This window comes from Diospyros lotus, chromosome 13 (assembly GCF_014633365.1).
Source record: "Diospyros lotus cultivar Yz01 chromosome 13, ASM1463336v1, whole genome shotgun sequence".
NCBI lineage: Eukaryota > Viridiplantae > Streptophyta > Magnoliopsida > Ericales > Ebenaceae > Diospyros > Diospyros lotus.
This window is the reverse complement of record NC_068350.1, coordinates 6,301,279-6,322,702: the sequence shown is the minus strand read 5'-3', so window position 1 is coordinate 6,322,702 and position 21,424 is coordinate 6,301,279. Positions and strand designations below refer to the sequence as shown.

At 37.1% G+C, this 21,424-nt stretch overlaps 1 protein-coding gene across 5 annotated transcripts; it reads left to right on the top strand.

Annotated features, from left to right (window-relative positions):
* The first annotated feature begins 498 nt into the window (after positions 1 to 498).
* LOC127788401 (OVARIAN TUMOR DOMAIN-containing deubiquitinating enzyme 12-like) lies at positions 499 to 20,826 on the top strand. 5 transcript variants are annotated; one of them, XM_052316609.1, is made up of 12 exons: positions 499 to 659; positions 806 to 905; positions 2,884 to 3,361; positions 3,450 to 3,628; positions 5,424 to 5,497; positions 8,162 to 8,216; positions 15,220 to 15,294; positions 15,417 to 15,490; positions 15,584 to 15,632; positions 17,128 to 17,212; positions 19,966 to 20,025; positions 20,475 to 20,826. In XM_052316609.1, exons 3-12 carry the CDS (start codon positions 3,043 to 3,045, stop codon positions 20,537 to 20,539), a joined length of 1,035 nt encoding a protein of 344 aa, XP_052172569.1. In that variant the 5' UTR covers positions 499 to 659; positions 806 to 905; positions 2,884 to 3,042; the 3' UTR covers positions 20,540 to 20,826. The 5 variants fall into 5 exon arrangements, with proteins under 5 accessions (XP_052172569.1, XP_052172572.1, XP_052172571.1 ...); XM_052316612.1 differs by lacking the exon at positions 499 to 659 and having other exon boundaries at positions 682 to 883; positions 2,884 to 2,979; positions 3,238 to 3,361; XM_052316611.1 differs by lacking the exon at positions 499 to 659 and having other exon boundaries at positions 682 to 905; positions 2,884 to 2,979; positions 3,238 to 3,361.
* Positions 20,827 to 21,424: the final 598 nt, after the last annotated feature.

The window sequence follows — 21,424 nt, the reverse complement described above, 5'->3', positions numbered from 1 at the left end:
TTTACAATTTGAAAGCAAGTTTGCGAGTTGATTTGAGTTTTTATAATTTAATTGAATATTAAATTTCAACAAAATCAGGCCTTTTAAGTGAAAAGTGACTGGAGATCTATCTTAATTAATCTTGATGGCGTGACGCGGAGATGACCGAATGAACAGTGAACCTTCTGATTAATTTAATAATAGTAGTAGTTTACAGTAAAACAAGTGAAGTTCGAGTTTCCCCTTTCTTACATTTACTACAGTACATACATGCAAGACTTCTCCTTGTGCATATATATTATTTGAATTTCATTTATATTTGATCCCTCTTGTTGATAATTTCTTTTGTTAATAATCTGCATGTTCATTTATATTACTATGTATCCCTCTTTGTATAAATATTTAATTAAAATAGGTTAAGACAAAATGGAATAGATGATTTAAGTTACTTTCATTTTCATTTGAAAAAATAATCAAAAATCAAAATCGAAATCGAAAGAAGAGGGGGAAAACTGTGTGCCAAACGAAATGCAAAGCCCAGAGAGGGAAGAGAGGGAGAGAGAGACGGGAAAATGCAGCCAAAGCCAACGATTTCCTTCTTCTCGCCGCCAAAAGGGACTTTTTATGAGTCGGAAACCGAAAGCCTCCACAATCCGTTCGGAGTTTAATGCCATACAACTGTATATAAGCCCTACTAAAACTCTCTCTCCTCTCTCTCTCTCTCTCTCTCTCTCTCTCTCCTCCCTTAATTGTTTCTCTTCTTCGATCATTATCTTCGTACGTTTCATTCTCAATCACTCCTCTCTCTCTCTCTCTCTCTCTCCAGAGATTACTGCCTCAAGGTTTCGGCAAACTGAGAACTCACAGTTTGAATCAATTGAACGCCACCGCTATTCAATCGAAGGCGAGCCTGTTCATCCTCTTATGTACGAAATTGAATGATCGAAATTAAAATTTGTGGATTTCGGATTTCTTGGTACCAAAGCTTCGAATATATCTGCACGTATATGTATGGATGTATTTGCGTAGGGGTTTTTATGTAGACTGGTTGGAAGCAATCGGAGAGATTTGGATATCTACCGTGGTGCTGTTTGATTTCGCCTCTTTTGTTTTTTTTTTTAGTTTATTTATTTCTTCCGATCTTGGGCGTGGTGGATAGTCGTTGCTTCACTCCCTGGAATTGTTTTCGGATCTGTTTTTGTTTTCTCCCCGACTTAATTTTGCCTGCGACGGATTGTAAACCGAGCAGAAATATTTTAGATACGAGGCAGGTTTTGTTTTCCTTTAAGAATAGGAGTATATTTAGATTTGTACAGGACCTGGAGAGTCTGGGGGGATATGATTCCTGGCAAGGTTAACCTAATTCCAAGTTGCTTCGCTAGTGGGTTTTAGTTATATGGCCAGCTGGCAGATTAAAGATTTGGTTAGTTGTATCTGAAAATTTGAAATGTAGACAAAGCGTTTAGGCGATGCTGAAGTTGACGTTTTACAGATTTAGATGAAAGTTGAATTTTATTATTGAAATTCTCATTTATTTACTATTTTATGCTCCCTCGTGAACCAAAAATTGGGCTAGGAATTGGTCAAAGAACATGCACCAAGCACACTTCACTGTTGATAAGTTTGGGTAAACAATTAATATGATTTAGAACATCTTTTTGTGAATCTTCTTGATCCCCTGGCTTGTATGCTTAGGGCCAGGGGTTCTTGGGTTGGGCGAAGGAGGGGCAATAGGATGGAGGCATCAATAAATGTTTAGAGGTTCTGAAACATTGAGTTTAGTATAGAACAATATTGGAGCTTTTTTTTCTGTGTAATTCCTGGATTGGTCAGATACAATTCTTTAGAAGACTTTCAGAACATTTGGATTGCATGATTATTTCCAATGTTAATTTCAGATAATTAGTACGGTAAGTTCAGTGGTTTATAGTACATTAAAGATCCTGTGGTGTGCACACTATTGGGGCATATTATTTATTTATTTATTTATTTTTTTGCCGAGAGCATGTATATAAATTTGATTCCATATATTAAGGATTTTTGTTTGATACATGTCTTGGTGCAATGGCAAGGATGCTTCTTGTCACTTGGGCATCATGGTTTGAAACATAGAAATAATATATGACATACATGGATAAGGATGTGTTTGTGGGGCCTCGTGCATTGCTTTTCATTTTTTCGCCTGTGGCTTTAGTTTAAGCAAGTGGGCAAAGATGCCTCCTTTTGAATTGTTATTATTTCTCAAATATGGCAGAGAATTTCCTGGATCTTCCATGTGCCATGATTGAAGAAATCATCAATTATATATAACAAGCTTACAGACTAAAACAATGTTAACTGAAAGAAAAAGTTTATTATTTGAACATGGAAGTTTGTTTAGGTCCGGTTGCTCCTTGTCAAAATTTTGTAGTGTACCCATCATTAATGTATTTCTACCTAATATTGTTTTTTCTTTCACTTTTGGTAAATGTGTTTTGTCAATATCTTACATTTCTAAGTTTTGACACAAGTCCTTGCACAATCCATGATTCATTATTTTAATTACATATCCATTACAGAAAGAGATCATTTCCTGGATGGAGAATTGAAGGAAATTCACTTTTGCTTTAACTTTATTTATGAACATCATGTGCCCTTTATGTTGAAAAAGGGGAATATGTAAGCCTTCCTGGGATGGAAAAGAGGTCACTTGTGCATTTTCGTTAATTCGTGATAGTGGCTGAAGCATCCAATCATGGAATGTTGTGTTTCAGAAAGATTCTAAGCAACCAATGTAGTTATGCGAACTAAAAAGTAACTTTAGATTTTCTTGCTATGCTTCTTTGTGCCCTTCTCACTTACTTTTCATCAGTACAGTCTATATTTTATTTTACTATTGATGTCTGAGCCAGATTTTGATTTCAGGAAGTACAAATTGAAGGCAACCCAAAGGCGATAGAGGTTTGGTACCAATGGGAGAATCAACTTCCTATTAAGATGGAATCTATAGCTGAATATTTGGTCTGCTGTTTGTAACTGGGAGCAATTATTTTTTTTTAATTGGATTGATTGGTCTAAGTAAATATGTGTGAGCCTGATTCTGATGTTGCTCAGTGGGGTCTACGTCTTCTTGATGTTGACCAACTATTTAGTTCTACTTATTTTGGTGACAACAATCAAAGTGGCGGGAACATCTCCCGTGAACAGTACATTCAAGAAAATAATTACAGTACAGACTGTGGCATAGAGAATGATGAGACCATTGCAATTGCTCTTCAGGAAGAATATTCCAAGCTATCAATTGCGGAAGAATCTGAAACCCCACACACAGAGGAACACTTGCAAGCATCATCTATTACTGCTCCTGAGTGGGTAACTCCATCAATAGGGAATTATTATCCTGGTAATACGAGGCAGCTGCTGCTTGTTTGATTCTTGGATTGTCTTAGCATGCTGATGAGCTTTGTTATGAACTTTTAACAATTTTTCAGGCTACAAAGGTGGCCAGGTAGAGGGAGATATAGATGATATGGGACCCTCGAGTTCATGTTCTAGTCCTGAAAATAAATACTATGATGAGGAGGACTATTCCTATAATCTGGAGATAACAGATGAATCTGCTCTGGATGGAGAAGTAGGCAAGAGGTTGAACCAAATGATTCCTGTTCCTGTAAGTGGAACTTGTATATAGTACACCATGTTTTCTGAAGGTTTTTGCCAGTCATACACGCACTGTCTTGTCATGTTTATTTTGCACTATTTTTTTTCATCACTGCTGCCTTTTGAACACTAGCCAAATTATATGCTTCTCTTCTATATGTATAGGAAATGACATGCAAAATAATGTATGTCCTTAAATCGCAAATGAGCACCCCTTTTGTCTTCGCTACCCATGATTTAGGTTGGGTTCATTCTTTGAATGGAAAGCTATGACTGGAAATGGAAAGAAAAGATATTTCCACAGATATTTTTGTTAATGTTCATACGATAAAGGTTTTGTTTTTTTATTCAGGGTCTTAAGCTCTAAACTGAGGAAAGTGCTAGTTACTTTTGGGGTTCTATGTACGTGTAATATTATTTTTCAGTTAATCAGCTCTATGTTGAAGCTTCATTTTCATACTCATGTTCTGCTTTTGCAGTTTTCTAGCTGTTTGGAAATTATATGATTTGCAAAAGTTTTAATATCTATATTATTTTTCAGTTAATCAGCTCTATGTTGAAGCTTCATTTTCATACTCATGTTCTGCTTTTGCAGTTTTCTAGCTGTTTGGAAATTATATGATTTGCAAAAGTTTTAATATCTATGTGCTCGTGGATATCAATTGCACACCTATCTAATCATTTATTCATGTGTTTCTATTTTCTAAGATCTTAGTGAAGAATCATTTTGAAATAAACAAAACATCTGTGGAATCATATTCATCCACTCGGACAGAATTATGTTCTTGCTGCTTAGTTGCTTATTGAATTAGAAAATTACACATTTATTTTCACACTGATATTGAAATCTTAGTTCTTAATCTCGTGCTAAGGTCAGATAGAGAACCAAGCTCATTACATGCATGCCAAGTTCTGCCATCTTGCATCCCTTTGCTCCTGTTAATTGCTTGGGTTGGTCATACTACAATCCACATTCCACATGCATAAAGGTCATTGAACATTTAATATCAGTACTTAGGTCAAGCTATCCATTATACTCAAAACACATTAATCTATATCACAATGTGGGTGGGAAATCTGCAGAAGGAATCTGAGACTTTTTATTTTATTTATTTTTTTTGTTTTTTGAGTTTTGATTCTAGAAAAAGAATCTTCTTGCTTTTTTGGGGGGTTGTGGTGGAGATAATCTATTTTCTATGAATGACCTAAGAGTAGTGAAATACTGATTGGAAGAAGGCTCATGTTCCATTGGGGAAATCGAAGATGGAATTGGTTGATTGATTCTCAGGTGATTCTTTTACAAAATCACGCTGCTTCTAAATGCTGGCATCATGAGTGTGATATCCTTTTCAGAATCCAAATAACAACCAATCCGTGAGCAAAACCTGAACTTGGAAAGCAGTAGTAGTAGGATTGAGACTCAAAACTGTCAAGCACAAGAAGGCTCATTAGCTTGGCATCTCTGGCAGGGTGAATAAAATGGTTTTTCTGCTAAGTCTCAAAGTCCTCTTTGGATGTTCAAGTATTTATATAACTTCTTGATCTACCCTCTGCATCAGTATTTTGTTATATTTATTATATATAAATGTACAATCATCCACTTTCACTATTGTGTTTGCATTTGGTACTATATATAACATATAAATGTACCCTCCCAATATGATGCATGTGTTTTAAGCTTATCCCAGCTGTTTCCATTTCATGTAATTGATACCACCTAGTCCTAGTGGGATTGAGGCTTGTGATTATTGTTATTGTAGTCATGGCATATTCACTGATTTAAACTATTTATTGGTTTTATGCAGCATGTTCCTAGAATCAATGGTGATATACCTTCAATTGATGAAGTAACTTCTGATCATCAAAGGCTGCTGGATAGGTGCTTTTTGGTTTTTATTTTTGCTTTTTAAGATTCTATTCTTGTTTTCATCATTACTTCCTTTGAGCATGGTATCCCATTAGGAGGTACCCAGATTTATGGGTCTGGACTTAAAGTGGCTTCCATTTAACACTCTGGGGCATATCTTTGGGTGATCTTATGGGACTTAAAAATGGCTTAACGTGTTCTGCACCTCTTAGATGAATCTCTGATATTCTACTTTTGGACTGAGAAAGAATCAGGGTTGTTTTTTTTCCAAGGTTAAGTGGGTTCTACTTGTTCAAGATTGCTTGGCAGAAATTTGAAGAAGCTTAGGTTGGCCTGAACTGGAACTGGTGAAAGATTCTTTTTCAACCATTCCCAACTACTGAATGCTACAGCCGGGTTTAGAAAAATTAAATATACATGTGTATGTTTGTGTGTGATGAGTTATAAGGGCCTTTAAGAATATAAGGCCATAGATAGAAATGATCAGCGAGCTAAAATCCATGTAACTGGCCCCACATAGTGGGATTAAGTCTTGATATTTTGTTGTGTGTATTTTTGTATGTGAATCATTTCTAATGAAGGAAGAAATTTTTATCTATACCCAACATGTGTCAAGGACACTCATTGGACACATAAAATATGCATAAAGGAAGGTTAAAGAAACTAGTGTGGGAAATATTTAAACATGACATAAGATGTAATGACCTTGCAGAGCATATAGCCATGCATAGAGTTGGCTAGAAGTCTAGAATTCATGTATTGAACCTCACCTAGTGGATTAAGGTTTGTGATTATTGTTGTGACTTGTCCTTGTAGGTCAAAAATTTGATATGTGGAATGTCAGTTTAATAAAAATAGAAGCATGGATAGTGTCATTGTGAGACTTGGAGATCAAGCTTTACCAAGAAAAGAAATGTTCAGATATCTTGTATCAATTGTTCAACCAAAAGGGGAGATTATGGAGGATGTTACTCATAGAATCAAGGCATGGTAGTTAAAGTGAAAATGTGCATCCAACATTTTTTGTGATTGAAAAATCTCTTTAAATCTAGAAGGAAAATTTTGTTGGACAATTATAAAATCATCTTTTGTTGTATGGTTCAAAATATTGGAGAGTTAAGTATTAACATGTGCAAAATATGAGCTTAATTAAGATGAGAATGTTATGATAAATGACTTACACTCTAGAAGAGAATGTTATGATAAATGTGTGGATAAGAACGGACAATAAGAAATGAGGTTATACATAATAAGATTGGGATGACATCTATTGGGATTTGTAAATAACCTGTGGAAGATACGATTAAGATGGTTTTGACATGTGAGAAGAACATTGATAGTCTCACTTGTAAGGTGAGTTGATGAAATGGAGGAATTTTTTAGCAAAAGAGGGAGAGGAAGACCAAAAAAATTGGTGGAAAACCCCTAAACATGAGATAGGATTTAAGGCCTGATGTTGTAACATTTTCTATTCTAATTGATAATCTAGTGACTATTGAATTTAAATATTTCATACATTGTTGTATAATGGTATGATTTATAATATAATGTTGCTTTTGTATGTTGAACAATGTTTACATTTTCAAATTCAATTGCATTATTGCAACTATATTAATATTTTTGGTAGTTTGTCAATATTATTCTGTAGATGGGTCACTTTTTTTTGGTTAGACATGGGTCGCATATAGTAAAATGTGTAAAAATATAACCTTTTTCTTATCCTCATTTATTTGTATCTCTATATCTCATGTCAATATATGTCTATGTTTATATCCATATCCATATCTTTAACTGTACCCCTGCTTATCAGATAATGTAATTCTTCTAATTTAAAAAATGTTGCAATATGCTATGTGGAACCTCTGAAAATAGTTGCTTCTTCTGTAAGTGGGGAGCAAGATATTGGATTATTGATCCCAACATTTTGTAAACATTTTATCACCTCACTTGCAAAAGATACTAATGAAATTCAGCACTAACTCAAATACAAGCCATGTGTTGAAATTTGTCAGAGATCCCAACATTTTCAAACTTGGACCTAATACTTATAACAAATTTTGCAAAAATAATGCTATTTGTATCCTGGTTTATTATGTATGCGCATTCTTATAATATTTGTATAAAACATTACGAACCTCTGAAAAATGTTGCTTCTTTTGTAAGTGGGATTTAAGATATTGGATTAATTGATCCCAACATTTTTTAAACATTTTATCACCTCACTTGCAAGAGGTAATAATGAAATTCAGCATTAACTCAAATACAAGCCATGAGTTGAAATTTGTCAGAGATCCCAACATTTTCAAACTTGGACCTAGTACTTATAACAAATTTTGCAAAAATAATGCTATTTTTCTTCTTGTTTGTTATATATGCGCATTCTTATAATATTTGTATCGTTTATTACGCAAATGTGGTTGGTAGGAAATTGGCTCTTCTTTTACATAATCTATTAACACTTGAAAATCTTATATTGGAATTTACTGCATAATTATGAGGATCCTATGCTCCATTTACTTCATGTTTTCTGGGTTTTTCTGCTATTTTACCTTTGTTTTTAGATTTGTGTTATTGATATTGGGTTTTTGACCATGAAGCTTTCTAGTTTAGCAATATGATCCTTGTTTGGAATGTATTAGATGCACAAAATTGTAAACTCAATTCCTTCCTTTGCAGATTGCAATTATATGGCTTGGTTGAACGCAAGGTTCAAGGAGATGGTAATTGTCAGGTTAGATCTTCTCCTTATCCCTCTGCTGAATAGTTGGTTTTTTTTCCAGTAAACTATGATCTTGACTTGAAGGTTATAGGCCACAATTTGAGTTCTTTCTGGTGGTTGTCAAGATAACACTGGCTGTTGCTTGCCCTCATGCCTCGAGGAAGTCACACCACAGTATAGAGCAAGATAGAAAACAAAGTGGTTTCCACAGAAACCCTTGCTTTATATATATTCTGTACAAGGGTGTTTAAGGAAATATGAAATATAAGTAGGATATTTAAGCATTTTAGATATGGTAGGGATATGGGTTGTTGCCTTAAGTAGATTGGATTATGGTTTATTTTCAAATGCTTTACTATTTTAAAGAAGACCGCTCCTATCCTCCCATTAGGGGTGTTGGGACAGGTACTGAAGTTAAATTGACACTCACCCAACAAATTCAGTTAGATTGCCATCCTTAGTTATGGTTATTTATCTGTTATTGATGTCTTACACAGCGGTACATTTGTCAGCATAAGCATAATATGTGTATCCTATTTGTTGCCTTTATCCACAGATCATGCACATTCATGTTGATCAGAATCAATAAGGTGCAGTTGTTAGTAATGAGGTTATTCGTAATAAGGTAGGAGTCGTGCCAATCGAGGAGAAGATGAGAGAGATTAGATTAAAATGGTTTGGTCATGTGAGAAGGAGATCAAGAGACGCTCTTATGAGGAGAGTTGATGAAATGGAACAATTAGTCAAAAAAAGAGGTAGAGACAGATCTAAGAAGACTTTAGGAGTGACATTAAAGTTTGATATGAAGTGTATGGGTTTAAATAAAAATATGGCAAAAGACAGAAATACATGAAAGTTTAGAATTCATGTAGCCAACCCCACATAGTGGGATAAAGGCTGGATATGTTGTTGTATTCTTTGATATACGACCTTTTTCTTTCTTCTATTTGTTTATTAGCATGATCGCCTCCATGTAAACTGCATGGACTCTCATATAACTGATTGATGAGATGAGAACGAAAATGTAATGTGTTCAATAAAGCCGGCTGCAGTTTAATATTTTCCTAATATTACTGGAAATGAAAAAAAAAAAAAGAAGTAAAAATTCTTATTTTCTCATTGTGAAACCAACCCTACACTCCCATTCCCCCCCCCCCCCCCCCCCCCTAAAAAAAAAAAAATAAGTGAAAATTTGAAATTTGACTACATTCCATGATTGTGATGTAGCTCTCTAATATTGATTTTTCTGTGAAGTTAGAATTTATAATGCATCATTGTTACATTGGTTTTACTAGCTGACCCCATTCATATGAATCCCTTTTTGGGCAACGATTTTGATGAGAACCTAAGGAAAAACTTACAGAGAATGAATTCAACTCTTCAATTTCAATCCGATTACAAGTAAAATTTGGGTATTTCGAGAGGCCCTTAACTCTCCTAAGACTCAATACCAAAAATTATCCCTTCCCATCTTCTCCCTCATCTACATATTCCCCACCCCCCTCCATAACTGAATTCTGTTATGCGCATTTGCTGGGTTGTTACACAGCCCATCGATTTCCCCATTCTAACCCCATACGCACATGGCTGGCTGTTATGCCAGCCAGCCCATTTACACCCTTGCCCCTAGCCCCTGCCCCTCGGACCTTCTTTGATAAGTCAAATGGATCGGGGGCCTAACATTACTCCCTCCCCCAACTTTCACCTTGTCCTAAAGGTGGAAAAATGGAAATTGCTGCTGAATCACTGAGTAAGGCTCCCAAGTGGCTTCCAGTGGTGGAAGCCCCTTCCATTGAATCAACACTTCTACTCCTCGCATGTTCTTGCCAACCCCTGGCTGCACTCCTAGCATTGTTGCTGGTTCCACCACCATTTCCAGGTCTTCATTAAGCTGTTGGGGCAGCTCCATAGTAGCCTTCATTGCACCCTTAGCCTCCCGTAGTTGGGACACATGAAATGTAGGGTGGATTTGGCAGTGTGGTGGCAGTTTCAGTTTGTAAGCTACAGGACCAACCTCCTTCTTAATCTCAAATGGGCCATAATAACGGGCAGCTAGTTTCTCGTTTGCATGAGCAGCCAAGGACTTTTGTCAGTACGGCCTTAGTTTCAAATAAACTAAGTCTCCTGCTTGGAACTTTACTTGTTTTCTTTTCCTATCTGCCCTCTTCTTCATTACTGCCTGTGCCCTCAACAGCTGTGCCTTCAATTCATCTAGGATTACATCTCTTTCAATCACTTGTTGCTTCACTATCAAGATAGGGGTAGTGCCCTTCTCAAACTGCAATAAGGGAGGCGGTTCCCTCCCATACACCACTTGAAAGGGGGTTAACTTGCCAGCTGTGTGATAGGAGGTATTGTACCATAATTCAGCCTAAGGTAACCAAGTGAACCACACCTTCGGTTTGGAGGAATTGAGTACCTCGGTTTGTTCATCCGTTTGCGGATGATAAGCTGTACTTGTTTTGAGTTTGGTGCCCTGTAGCCGGAAAATCTCCTTCCAAAATTTGCTCATAAAGATTTTGTCTCTATCTGACACAATAGACCGAGGAACTCCATGGAGCCTCACCACTTCCCTGATGAAAGTTCTAGTCACATCCCCTGCTATAAATAGATTAATAAAATGCCCATACTTGCTAAGTCGATCCACCACGACCAAAATTGAGTCCACCCTGTTAGATTTTGGTAGTCCTTCAATAAAGTCCATGGCGATGTCGTCCCAAATTTGGTTAGGAATCAGCAGTGGCTGTAATAGTCCCCCTGGTGCCAAGGTTATATATTTGTTTTGTTGGCAAGTCGAACACTCACTTACATACCGATGCACGTCTTTCTTCATACCCGGGCAATAGACATTCGTCGCCACCCTCTTGTAAGCTTTTAGGAACCCCAAATGACCTCCCATGCTTCCATCATGCCCTTCCTTGAGTATCAATGGAATTAGTGTGGATCCCTTTGGTAAGTAAAGTCGTCCCTTGTAGATGAGATGCTTGTCCACCAGTTGAAAATTAGGATAGAAGGAGGGGTCAGTTTGCAGCTCCTGAATAACTTTTTGCAGTCCTTCATCAGCTTCTACCTCACTTGCTACCTTCTCCAATTGGACCACCCTAGGCATTGTCAAAGCCATCAAAGTTGCTGTGTGACAGATTTTGGACAGCCCATCAGCTGTCTTATTCTCCATCCCACCCCGATAATGTATCTCAAATTGGTACCCCATCGACTTCACCATCCATTTCAAATATTCAGGACATACCTCCCGTTGCTCCATCAAGTACTTGAGGCTTTTTTGATCCGTTCTAATAAATTTTTTTATGCCTAACAAGTAGTGTCTCCATTTTTGTACCGCAAGCACTATGGCCATGAGTTCTCTCTCATAAACTGATTTCTTCCTCTCCAATTGACTAAAAGCTTGGTTGAAATAAGCGATCGGCCTCTGTACTTGCATCAAAACAACCCTCACTCCATGCCTCAAGGCATCAGCTTCAATGATGAAGGGCTTCCCAAAGTCGGGCAAGGCTAAAACAGGTAAGGATACCATTTTAGCCTTGAGTTGCTGGAAGGCCTGTTCAGCAGCCACATCCCAAAAGAAGTTATTCTTTTTTAATTTATCCGTTAGAGGCCAAGCCAGCTTACCATAATCTCTCACAAAGCGTCTGTAATACCCCATGAGTCCAAGAAACCCTCTCAATTCCTTTACCGTTGTTGGAGTAGGCCAATCTATCATTGCTTTCACCTTGTTGCTATCAGCTAAAACCCCTAGATAAGAAATAATATGGCCCAAATACTCAATTTCCAGTTGCCCAAACACACACTTCTTTCTGTTAGCCACCAGCTAGTTGTCCGCTAACACTCTTAAAACACATCGTAGGTGCTGCTCATTCTGTTCCAAACTACTGCTGTACACCAAAATGTCGTCAAAAAACACCAACACGAATCGCCTCAAATAATCTCTGAAAATTTCATTCATCAACATTTGGAAGGTAGTCAGAGCATTCATCAACCCAAAAGGCATCACTAGGAACTTGTAATGCCCTTCACGAGTCCTGAATGTTGTCTTTGGAACATCCTCGGGCCTAACTCAAATCTGGTGGTAACCAGATTTTAAGTCGAGTTTGGAAAAGACCCTGGCGCCATGCAACTCATCAAGTAGCTCATCTATAACTAGAATGGGGAATTTGTTTGGAACCGTAACCTTGTTCTAGGCCCTATAATCGACACAAAAACGCCACCCCCCATCCTTCTTCTTGACCAATAATATCGGGCTGGAAAATAGGTTGGAACTGGATCCAGCGGCTAACATTTCACCCACCAACTTCTCAATCTCATTCTTTTGTAAATACGGATAACGATAGGGTCTTACATTCACCGGTGAGGATCCTGGAATTAGGTTTATGGCATGGTCTCTTTCCTTGCTAGGTGGCTGCCCTTCCGCAACAGTAAACACCCTTCCAAATTCAGCCAATGTGCCTTTCAATAATTATGGAACTGCTCTCTTGTCTTCTTCAATCTCAGCTGCCAATGTCCCCAATTCCAGCAGCATCCCTTCCCCCTTCTCCTTAAATGCTTTCACCATAGCTTTTAAAGATACCAATGTCTTGCTCAAGCTAGGATCCCCTTGCAAAGTTACCACCAATGCCTCCTACTTGAAACTTCATGGTGAGAGTTTTCCAATCCACATTCATCTTGCCCATCGCTGCTAGCCACTTCATTCCCAGAATAACATCCAAGCTTCCCAACTCCAAGGGCAAGAAATCTTCCACAATCTGCAAATTTTGGAGTTGAAGCTTCACTCCCTTGCAAATTCTAGCCCCTTGAACTGCCATTCCCGTCCCCATAATCACACCATACCCTGCTGCTTGCTCCTTGATTAGGCCCAACAGCTACACCAACTCCACAGAAATAAAGTTATGGGTTGTTCCTCCATCGATAAGGACCACAACCGGCTGCTGCTCTATCTCCCCTTTTATCTTCATTATTTGGGCTGTTGTCAATCCTACCATAGAATTTATGGACAACTCAATAGCCTCACCCCCTTGGGCTGGTTCCCGTACTACCTCCCTCTTTCGGCTAATGCACTGGTTGTCTTTTTCTTCCCCTACCCACTGTTCCTTCTCATCTACTTCCTTATCATATATCATCATCACCTGCAGCTCTTTATTCTTACACTTGTGACCTATTGTATACTTCTCATCACACCTAAAACATAAGCCTTTATCTCACTTGGTCTTCCATTCGGCCTCACTAAACCGTTTCCAAGGCTGATTACTCACCCTCCCACTGTTTTGGGGCCAAGATGGATAAGGGGAGTTCACTGCAATAGGTTTAGAGGCTGGTTGCACATGGGGCTGAGGACCCCTACGCTGGTAATTCGGAATAGCGAGAGAAGCGGGTTGGCCTCTACTTGAAGTTGACCTTGCTAAATTTCCCTGAAGCATAAGGTCCTTTTCTTCTATACGTTGCGTCAGATCCATCATTTGCTCCAAGCTCCTTGGCCTCAACACCCTCAACTCAGCCTTAATCTCCGGACTGAGACCGTTCATGAAGTGCCCTTCTAGCACGGCTTCTGGCAACTCTTCCAAAGTCGACGCCAATGTCTCGAAGCACTGGTAGTGCTCCGAAAAAGTACCCCTCTGCCGAAGAGCTAAAAAACGCTCTTCTACCGACCCTTCTTATGTGGGTCGAATCGGCCTCGCAACAGCATTTTGAAATCCTCCCAAGTCCTCACCCTTCGCCGTTTTTCTTCCCACTGGAACCACGAGAGAGCAGGGCCTTCCAAACACACAACCGCAGTATCCATCTTCTCCACATCTGTCAGCCCATTCATCGAGAAATACCTCTCGGCCCTGAAAATCCAACCATCTGGGTCCCCTCCATCGAACAACGGCATTTCCAGCCGGCGTCCACGAGTTTCTAGTCGCCAGCCTCCCTCAAACCCCTCTGTTTTAGCTTGCCTCCCACCCGCCTCGGGTGTCGCCTCCAAATCACCTACCCCCGGTGATTGTTCTCCCAACTTTTCCTTGTTCTCCCTCTCTCGTTGTTGTTCCTCCCACCTCGCTCTCATCCATTCAAGCTGTTCCAGTAGGGAAGTAACGTTCTTCTCCATCGACTGAACCTCACTTCTCATGGCGTTCGATTCATTCTTCATGGTGTCCACGCTCAGTTGTACGCTATCCAATCTCGTCTCTAAATCTCCAACTTGATCCGTTAAGTTCACCATTAGGATCACAGTGCTTTGATACCAAATTGATGAGAACCCAAGGAAAAACTCACAGAGAATGAATTCAACTCTTCAACTTTAATCCAATTACAAGTAAAATCTGGGCATTTCGAGAGGCCCTTAACTCTCCTAAGACTCAATACTAAAAATTATCCCCTCCCATCTTCTCTCTCACCTACATATTCCCCACCCCTCTCCATAATCGAATTCTGTTATGCGCATTTGCTGGGTTGTTACACAACCCAGCGATTTCCCCATTCTAACCCCTTATGCACATGGCTGGCTGTTATGCCAGCCAGCCCATTTACACCCATGCCCCTGGCCCCTGCCCCTTGGACCTTCTTTGATAAGTCAAATGGACCGGGGGCCTAACAGATTCATGATTGATTTTTCTGGAACATGTAGACCTTAAAATTTTCCACTCAATTTGATAAGCTTTGTAAATTGTTATTATGAATTTACTTGATTGATTTATTTTCTAATGAATGCTTGTTTTGGAGTTCATGATCTCTAATAGGTTAAGTTGCATGAAGCTCTTGTCATCATATCCTGGTTTCTTTCTGTATTGAAGTTTTCCAGTTGTTATGTTGCTTTATGCAGTTACAGTAGTTTGTTTATTTGATAGAATCTGGATTGGGGACTAGTCTTGGTTAAGCATTTATCTAATGTCTGATATGACTGTTATTTTCTTGAAATTCTTCTACTTTGATCGATCACAGTGCTTTCTGTTGTCTAACTGCTTTTTAGATTTTCTTTTTTTGGTAAGTATACTGGAGGTAGTTCACTCTTTTTCCGCCCTTTCAGTTTCGTGCTTTATCAGATCAATTCTATCGCACCGCAGAGCACCACAAGTTTGTGAGACAAGAAGTTGTTAATCAGGTGGTCATCCTTAGAAGTTATATTTTATATTTTTGAAGAACTTGATTACTATGGAGCTTCTTATGGTGTAGATAATCTGATCCTACCTATCATTATGTCTCTGTGATGGTTTGTGTTTGCAGCTTAAGTCTGGTCAAGACATGTATGAGGCATATGTTCCAATGGAATATGATGACTATTTGAAGAAGATGTCCGAGTATTACTTAAAATATTCCGTTTTGTTATTCTTCCTACTTTTAACATCATTTGCAAAATAGTAATATTTATGCCTTTGTATTGCTTAAACTAGGAGTGGTGAGTGGGGAGATCATGTGACACTGCAAGCTGCAGCAGATTCGGTATGGGTTGTGGATCACCAAGATTTTTTGTGTTTTAGTCATTAGTATTAATTTTCCTTGTCATCTTAGCCTATAATTTCTGGTTGAAATGTTTGTTCTGAGTTTGATTGTAGTTTAGAAATATCTTATACAGTAAGGTTTTTGATATTTTGTAATTAGTGAATTTTGTTAATTCTTTAAATAGCTTGCTTGTTAAGGGACTAACAATGGAAATTTTATTGGGTGGGCAACCATTCCATCTGCAAATTGAAAAGATACTTGAAACTTAATGGGAGCTTAATGCCAATCTGTAAAATATTTGTTCTTGTTGCTTCTAGTACTCCACTTATTATTTCCAAAATAGTCATCCTAATTAATATTCTTTTTTAAAAACATGGAAAATTCCCTTGTTCACTGAAGAACATTTTCTCACCTATCTTTTGTGTGGAAAATAATGTTTTTCTAAAGAACCAAATTTTCATCAAGCTTCTCTCCACCTTACTCCCAGATCTTTGGAAGATTGTAACATTGATCACTCATGAGTCCTTGTATGGAAGTTTAGGAAACTAATAGCCCCGCTTTTCATTTGTCTGATTCCACTTCAGATTTTAAAACTTCTTGAATTATTAGACATCCATGCCTTCCAAAATCGACTTCCAGTTTGGTTTCGTGCAAGTGATGTCAACTATTGGAATAAGAAAAAATTACAATTTGAGCTCAAGTTATCAAATAGATTGGATGATGGAAAGATTTGAGTTGTTTCGAAAAGATCAATCAACATTGGACATGCTGAGAAGTTAAAGCAAGCAATTTTAGCTGAGGAGTATTCTATATGGTCCACATTCATCAATTTTAATATTCTATTGTAATTCGTAAATGTTATATTTGTTGGGGATTCTCCTTTGTGTCCAGAAGGTCAGAGGTTCAAATTGTGATGGGGAGCCTCATGCACTGGGGATGCCCTTGGTTATTATCATTAAGAATTTTTTATATGTTTTTCTTCATAAATGTTATAAAGGTCAAGCAGAATTTATCAGGTTTTAAATGATATCGATGTTGAGCTTTTATGGAGTTCCTTGGAACTTCTCTCGGGTGGTTTTGCACTGCTACATTGCTCAATGTGGTCCATTCTGGTAGAGAGGAATTGCCTATCTATCAAGGAGTGGAAACTCATTGTTCGCAAAGATGATCCTTTTATTTCTATGTTTTGGGAAGGCTGATCTAGCCCTTGGGAACTTTTATGGGTTTCTTAGAAATTTTGATCCTCATGATTGTATGGTCTTTCATTTTTTTATGCAGTTTGAATGCTCGCCCTATCTCATCTGCTACCTTCTCAAAATGTGTTTGAATGCATTCATTAGACGTTTTAGTGCCTTTATAATGTACACGCATGATATTTATGCATCCTTATACATAAGTGTGTGACGTCCTGATGTTTAAGTTATGAGATTTCTAATTGGTTCTGTTCAAATATTCATTTCACCCTATTCTAATATATTTTAACGTTGTGTTGCAGTATGGTGTAAAAATTTTGGTCATCACTTCATACAAGGATACTTGTTACATCGAGATCCTTCCAAAGTTTCCGAAGTCCAAACGAGGTAACTCTATTGTTTCAGTTTATTCGATTATTAATAACAATTACATCCCAACCCATTATACCAAAAAGAAAGGTAGTTTTTCTGTTAACAAAGTCCATGAACAATTTTCTTCTAATAATTAAGCATCCAATATACTTTTTTTTACTTGTTAAATATACTTGTTTTTTAATTTATTAATAATTTATAACATTTTTTTTGGAGCATTATGGCCCATTGTTTAGATTTCATCTGATTAGAACTCCATGCTTCTTAGATATTAGTTTGTTATATTCTCCTTAAGGAACCTGTAAGGAAATAAATAGAAACTAGTTGTGGTACATCTTTTGGCCACCATGTTATTTTGGACTATAGTTTACTAGTTTTGGAAGTTAAAATTTCATTTAATTAAAATAACACTGATTTCATCAACCTAAATTGTGTAGTATTACACAGGATCAGGCAGTTCAGCCTGGAACTAGCAATCTTGTAGTCTGATTCAATATGTTTTGTGGGCAGCTAAACCTGTTTATTTTCAATTAGTTCCCAAATTTCTACCTCACCTTGTTAAATTAAGGCTTATGAGGATGATGGTATTGATTTCTGGATTTCTAAGGTAGTTACAGAATTTTGCTTCAATATTTGGTTAGAACTTTGGCTGAAAATGTGGATTGTGAATGAATTCATGGAACCTGCAAATTTAGCCACTAGAACCCCTTTAATTTAGTTGATGTTTAAATTCCAAAGTTGCTAGAATGCCCTTACCTTTTTAAGCCCATGAGGTGGTAATATGTGCCTGTTTAAACAAAGGAAAACCTCTTCAAACTTTTATAAAAGATGCTACTAGGTCTCAAGTGCTTTATGGCCATGGTATTAAGAGTATTGGCCGGTGTACCACATATACGTATTTTTGTTAAATTGCTTACTATAAGTCATGGCCATGGATACAGATGGGTGGAGGTCTAAAATTTATGTAGCCAACCACACAAAGTGGGATTGAGCCTTGTGATTGTTGTTGTTTTTGATGTTGCTGCTTACTATTAATCATATAGTTATTGTTATTTAATTTATGACAGTTGAAACAATGGTTGAACAAATGATATACAGTTTCTTTCTGAGTGATATTGCTAGAATAATGTTGTATGTTTGTATTGGTCATCTATAAAATTATTGAGTGTTGCACTGTCAGCTATTGTGATGATGGCCTTGCAAGAGGATTGATGTAATTCGAGAGCTATTTCATGTAGCAGTTTTAACTGGTGGGATTTAGGATTGTTGTTATTATTGAAGACATATTTGGAAGTGAATTCAATGGATTCTAACTGAAATCTGGATTGCATAGATCACAGATCCAAATAGAGTAATTAGTAAATGACATTTTTAAATGCTACAAATTTAAAAACTTATATAATAAAATACTATGATTTTCACTATTTAGAAAAATGCTACACTTTCAGCCATAGCTTGCCAATGTGGTGATTCTACACTCTGAAACTGGTCCCAGTGGTGAATTGCTGTAAAATGGGGAAAAAAAAGAAAAGAAGAAAATCAGCCTAATAACTAAATAATTGATACCCGCCAGTGCCACGAGCGTTTTACAAGACCGTAAGTGATTTGTTGGAAAGTGTAGTATTTTGCTTCTACATAGTTTGAAAGTTGTATTTTTTTAAGTAACCTTATAAATTGTAGAACTTAAAATAAATCTTAGTAAATGGTGTATACAAAAATGTATTTATCAATCATGTGCAGTGAAATGTAAAATCTAGCAAATAACAAGCGACAATATGCATCATCCTATAATTGTGATAATCCACTCAATTTGATTGAATGAAACTTGATATCAATAAAATTTCCAATCAGTAGACATTTCCTCGTGTCTTTAGCTTGTTCTCATGAGCTGCTTCTAAATATTCTTGCTGCTTTAATCATTCTGGGATAGTGAAGACACTCATGGGACAGTGAAAAAAATAAAAGTAAATTAAGAAACATATATGAAAAAGTAGTCCATCTGCATCACAGAATATTTTCTTGTGATTAGTAAGATTTGATGTTTGTTAGGTTTGAATTTAACAAACAATTTCTCATGCCCTTCCTGTTTCAAATTTGGCAGTGAAGTGACTAAGATGATGTTTGCTAGAAGACTTGATCAGAGGCCTTCTCCTTGAATCCTAGCAATATCTGATCCTCAAATGAAATGATAGAAAGGGTGGCATAGACAATTTAAACAAGAACTTGCAGAAATATATAATACAACCCCTTGATTGAAGGAAAATTTGTGTTAGCCAGCCTATATGAGGCTCCCGTTGCACGTATGATGTATCGATGGCAGAAAACAGAGAAGATGTGAAATAGAATGTAAATGCTTTATGAACCTAGGATACATGTCTGAGGGAAATGTAGGTAATTGTTCTATACGGTTAAAAGATTTAACTTCTCCTTTCCCCACTTGAACCTACTTTGTTGTGGCACTCAATAGATACCTACTATAATGTCTTAAACTCAATCTACCATAATGTCGAAGAAAAACTCATGGAAATTTGTCTCTTGGTAGCATGGATCCACTTTTACATGTGTATGTGGATATGTACATCATTTGTTCTATTTCAACTCTTACCTTTTTTACTTTGTATTTGAGTAATTACCAATGTCTGTTGCATTTAAAAGAAGTATAAATTTTAAAATTTATTAGCTTTTATATTTACTTATTTTTAGGCTCACTTTTTACTCTAATGGCAATATAACAAAGAAAACTAATTACTTCTAATTTTGTTCCTTAGCAGTCATTTTCTTGAGCTTTTGGGCAGAGGTGCACTACAACTCTATCTATCCCCCGGGAGGTGAGTGCTCTTTAACTTTTCACATTGAGGATGACAAAGCTTTGCGCTGGTACAGAACCCTTTGTTAATTCAATTAAAATTAGTGGCAGAAGTGGTAAACCTGTTCTTAGAAATCTTATCACCAAACAAGAGCAGCATGCACCTCATCTTTCTTCCAAGTTTGTTGTTGTTTCCTTTGCTGGTTGCATGTTACCACAACTTGCTTGACGCTTTTCTCTAGTATGTGTACGTCCACTGGCATGCATATCTCCAATATATTCACCAAGTTGTTGGGATTTGTTGAAAAAAATTGCATATATTTCTAACAATTTGATCAGTGAACTTGCTAGGATGGTCTTTATTTATACTTTAGTGCTTGTGATTAGTGCACTATCATCTTGCCATTCGGCCTTGGCCTTGCCTTGATTTACTATAATGCTACGCTTTCCTTCGTTTTGGATTTTAAACAGACGAATTACTGCCCTGCGATCCCAAGAGGAAGAAAAAGTGGTGGCCCTTTGGAAGCAAGCATTAGAGAGGCTTTTGGCTCTGTGCCATGAAAGGGCAGTTATATCTAATCCCTGGTGGTGCTGGTGACGGCTTTCTTACATTGATGATACCTTCTTGTTCACAACTGATGTTGTACATAAATTTACCATTATAATAGCCTTTTTGTTCATTATTTCTCATTGCTCCGCAAATATGGCGCTGTCCATGCATGCAGCTAACTTTTTAAAACGTGACTGCATGCTTATGACATTGGGAGATTTATTTAGAGAAGTTGATGGCAGTAATAACAGGGTGGAAAATTCATTGAGCTTCTATGGTTTGTGCTTCTGTCAATGAAGCAAAGGTGGCTTCATTCATTTGCTTGCTGGCAAATGCTGGGACGGGAAAATTTTATTGAAATCAGTCTTGTACAGCAGGGCGTGATAAGGTAATCATATAGGTTCAAGTTGTGGAATTTCGTTTTTGCAATGGTAAAAAGATTTTCTTTTTTTTTTCTTTTTTTTGCCTTTTCCTTTTTGCAACTTTATTGTTGAAACCAGTCTGTAGGAGACTGTTTTCTTATTGATAATTGGAGTAGGAGAAGTTGTATTATGTCTATGTAGTGTCTTCCAAGATGCTTGCTTCATGGCATGGGCTGGTACGTAGAGATTGTGATTATAGTGTTGATAGTAGTACTCTTCAAGTTTCCCCATTTTTAGAAGAAACTTTCAAGATTAAGAAACCAGTCCTCCTCAAACACCTTTCTTTGGGTGGTGTTTGATATTGAAGCCCCAAACCTATATTATCTATTTTACAATGAAATAGTAATATTATGTTATTAATTAATTTTTTATGGAAATTACGTTATTTCATCTATATAATATAGTTAGTAATAATTAGTAAGAAGGAAAACAATCAAATTGTTTCTTTT

Bases quoted from the DNA above. Each gene is read 5' to 3' on its own strand.
- LOC127788401 (XM_052316609.1), top strand. From the start codon at position 3,043: ATGTGTGAGCCTGATTCTGATGTTGCTCAGTGGGGTCTACGTCTTCTT. The intron at 3,629-5,423 runs GTAAGTGGAACT...GGTTTTATGCAG, and splicing joins ACCAAATGATTCCTGTTCCT to CATGTTCCTAGAATCAATGG. The intron at 20,026-20,474 runs GTGAGTGCTCTT...GATTTTAAACAG, and splicing joins CTCTATCTATCCCCCGGGAG to ACGAATTACTGCCCTGCGAT.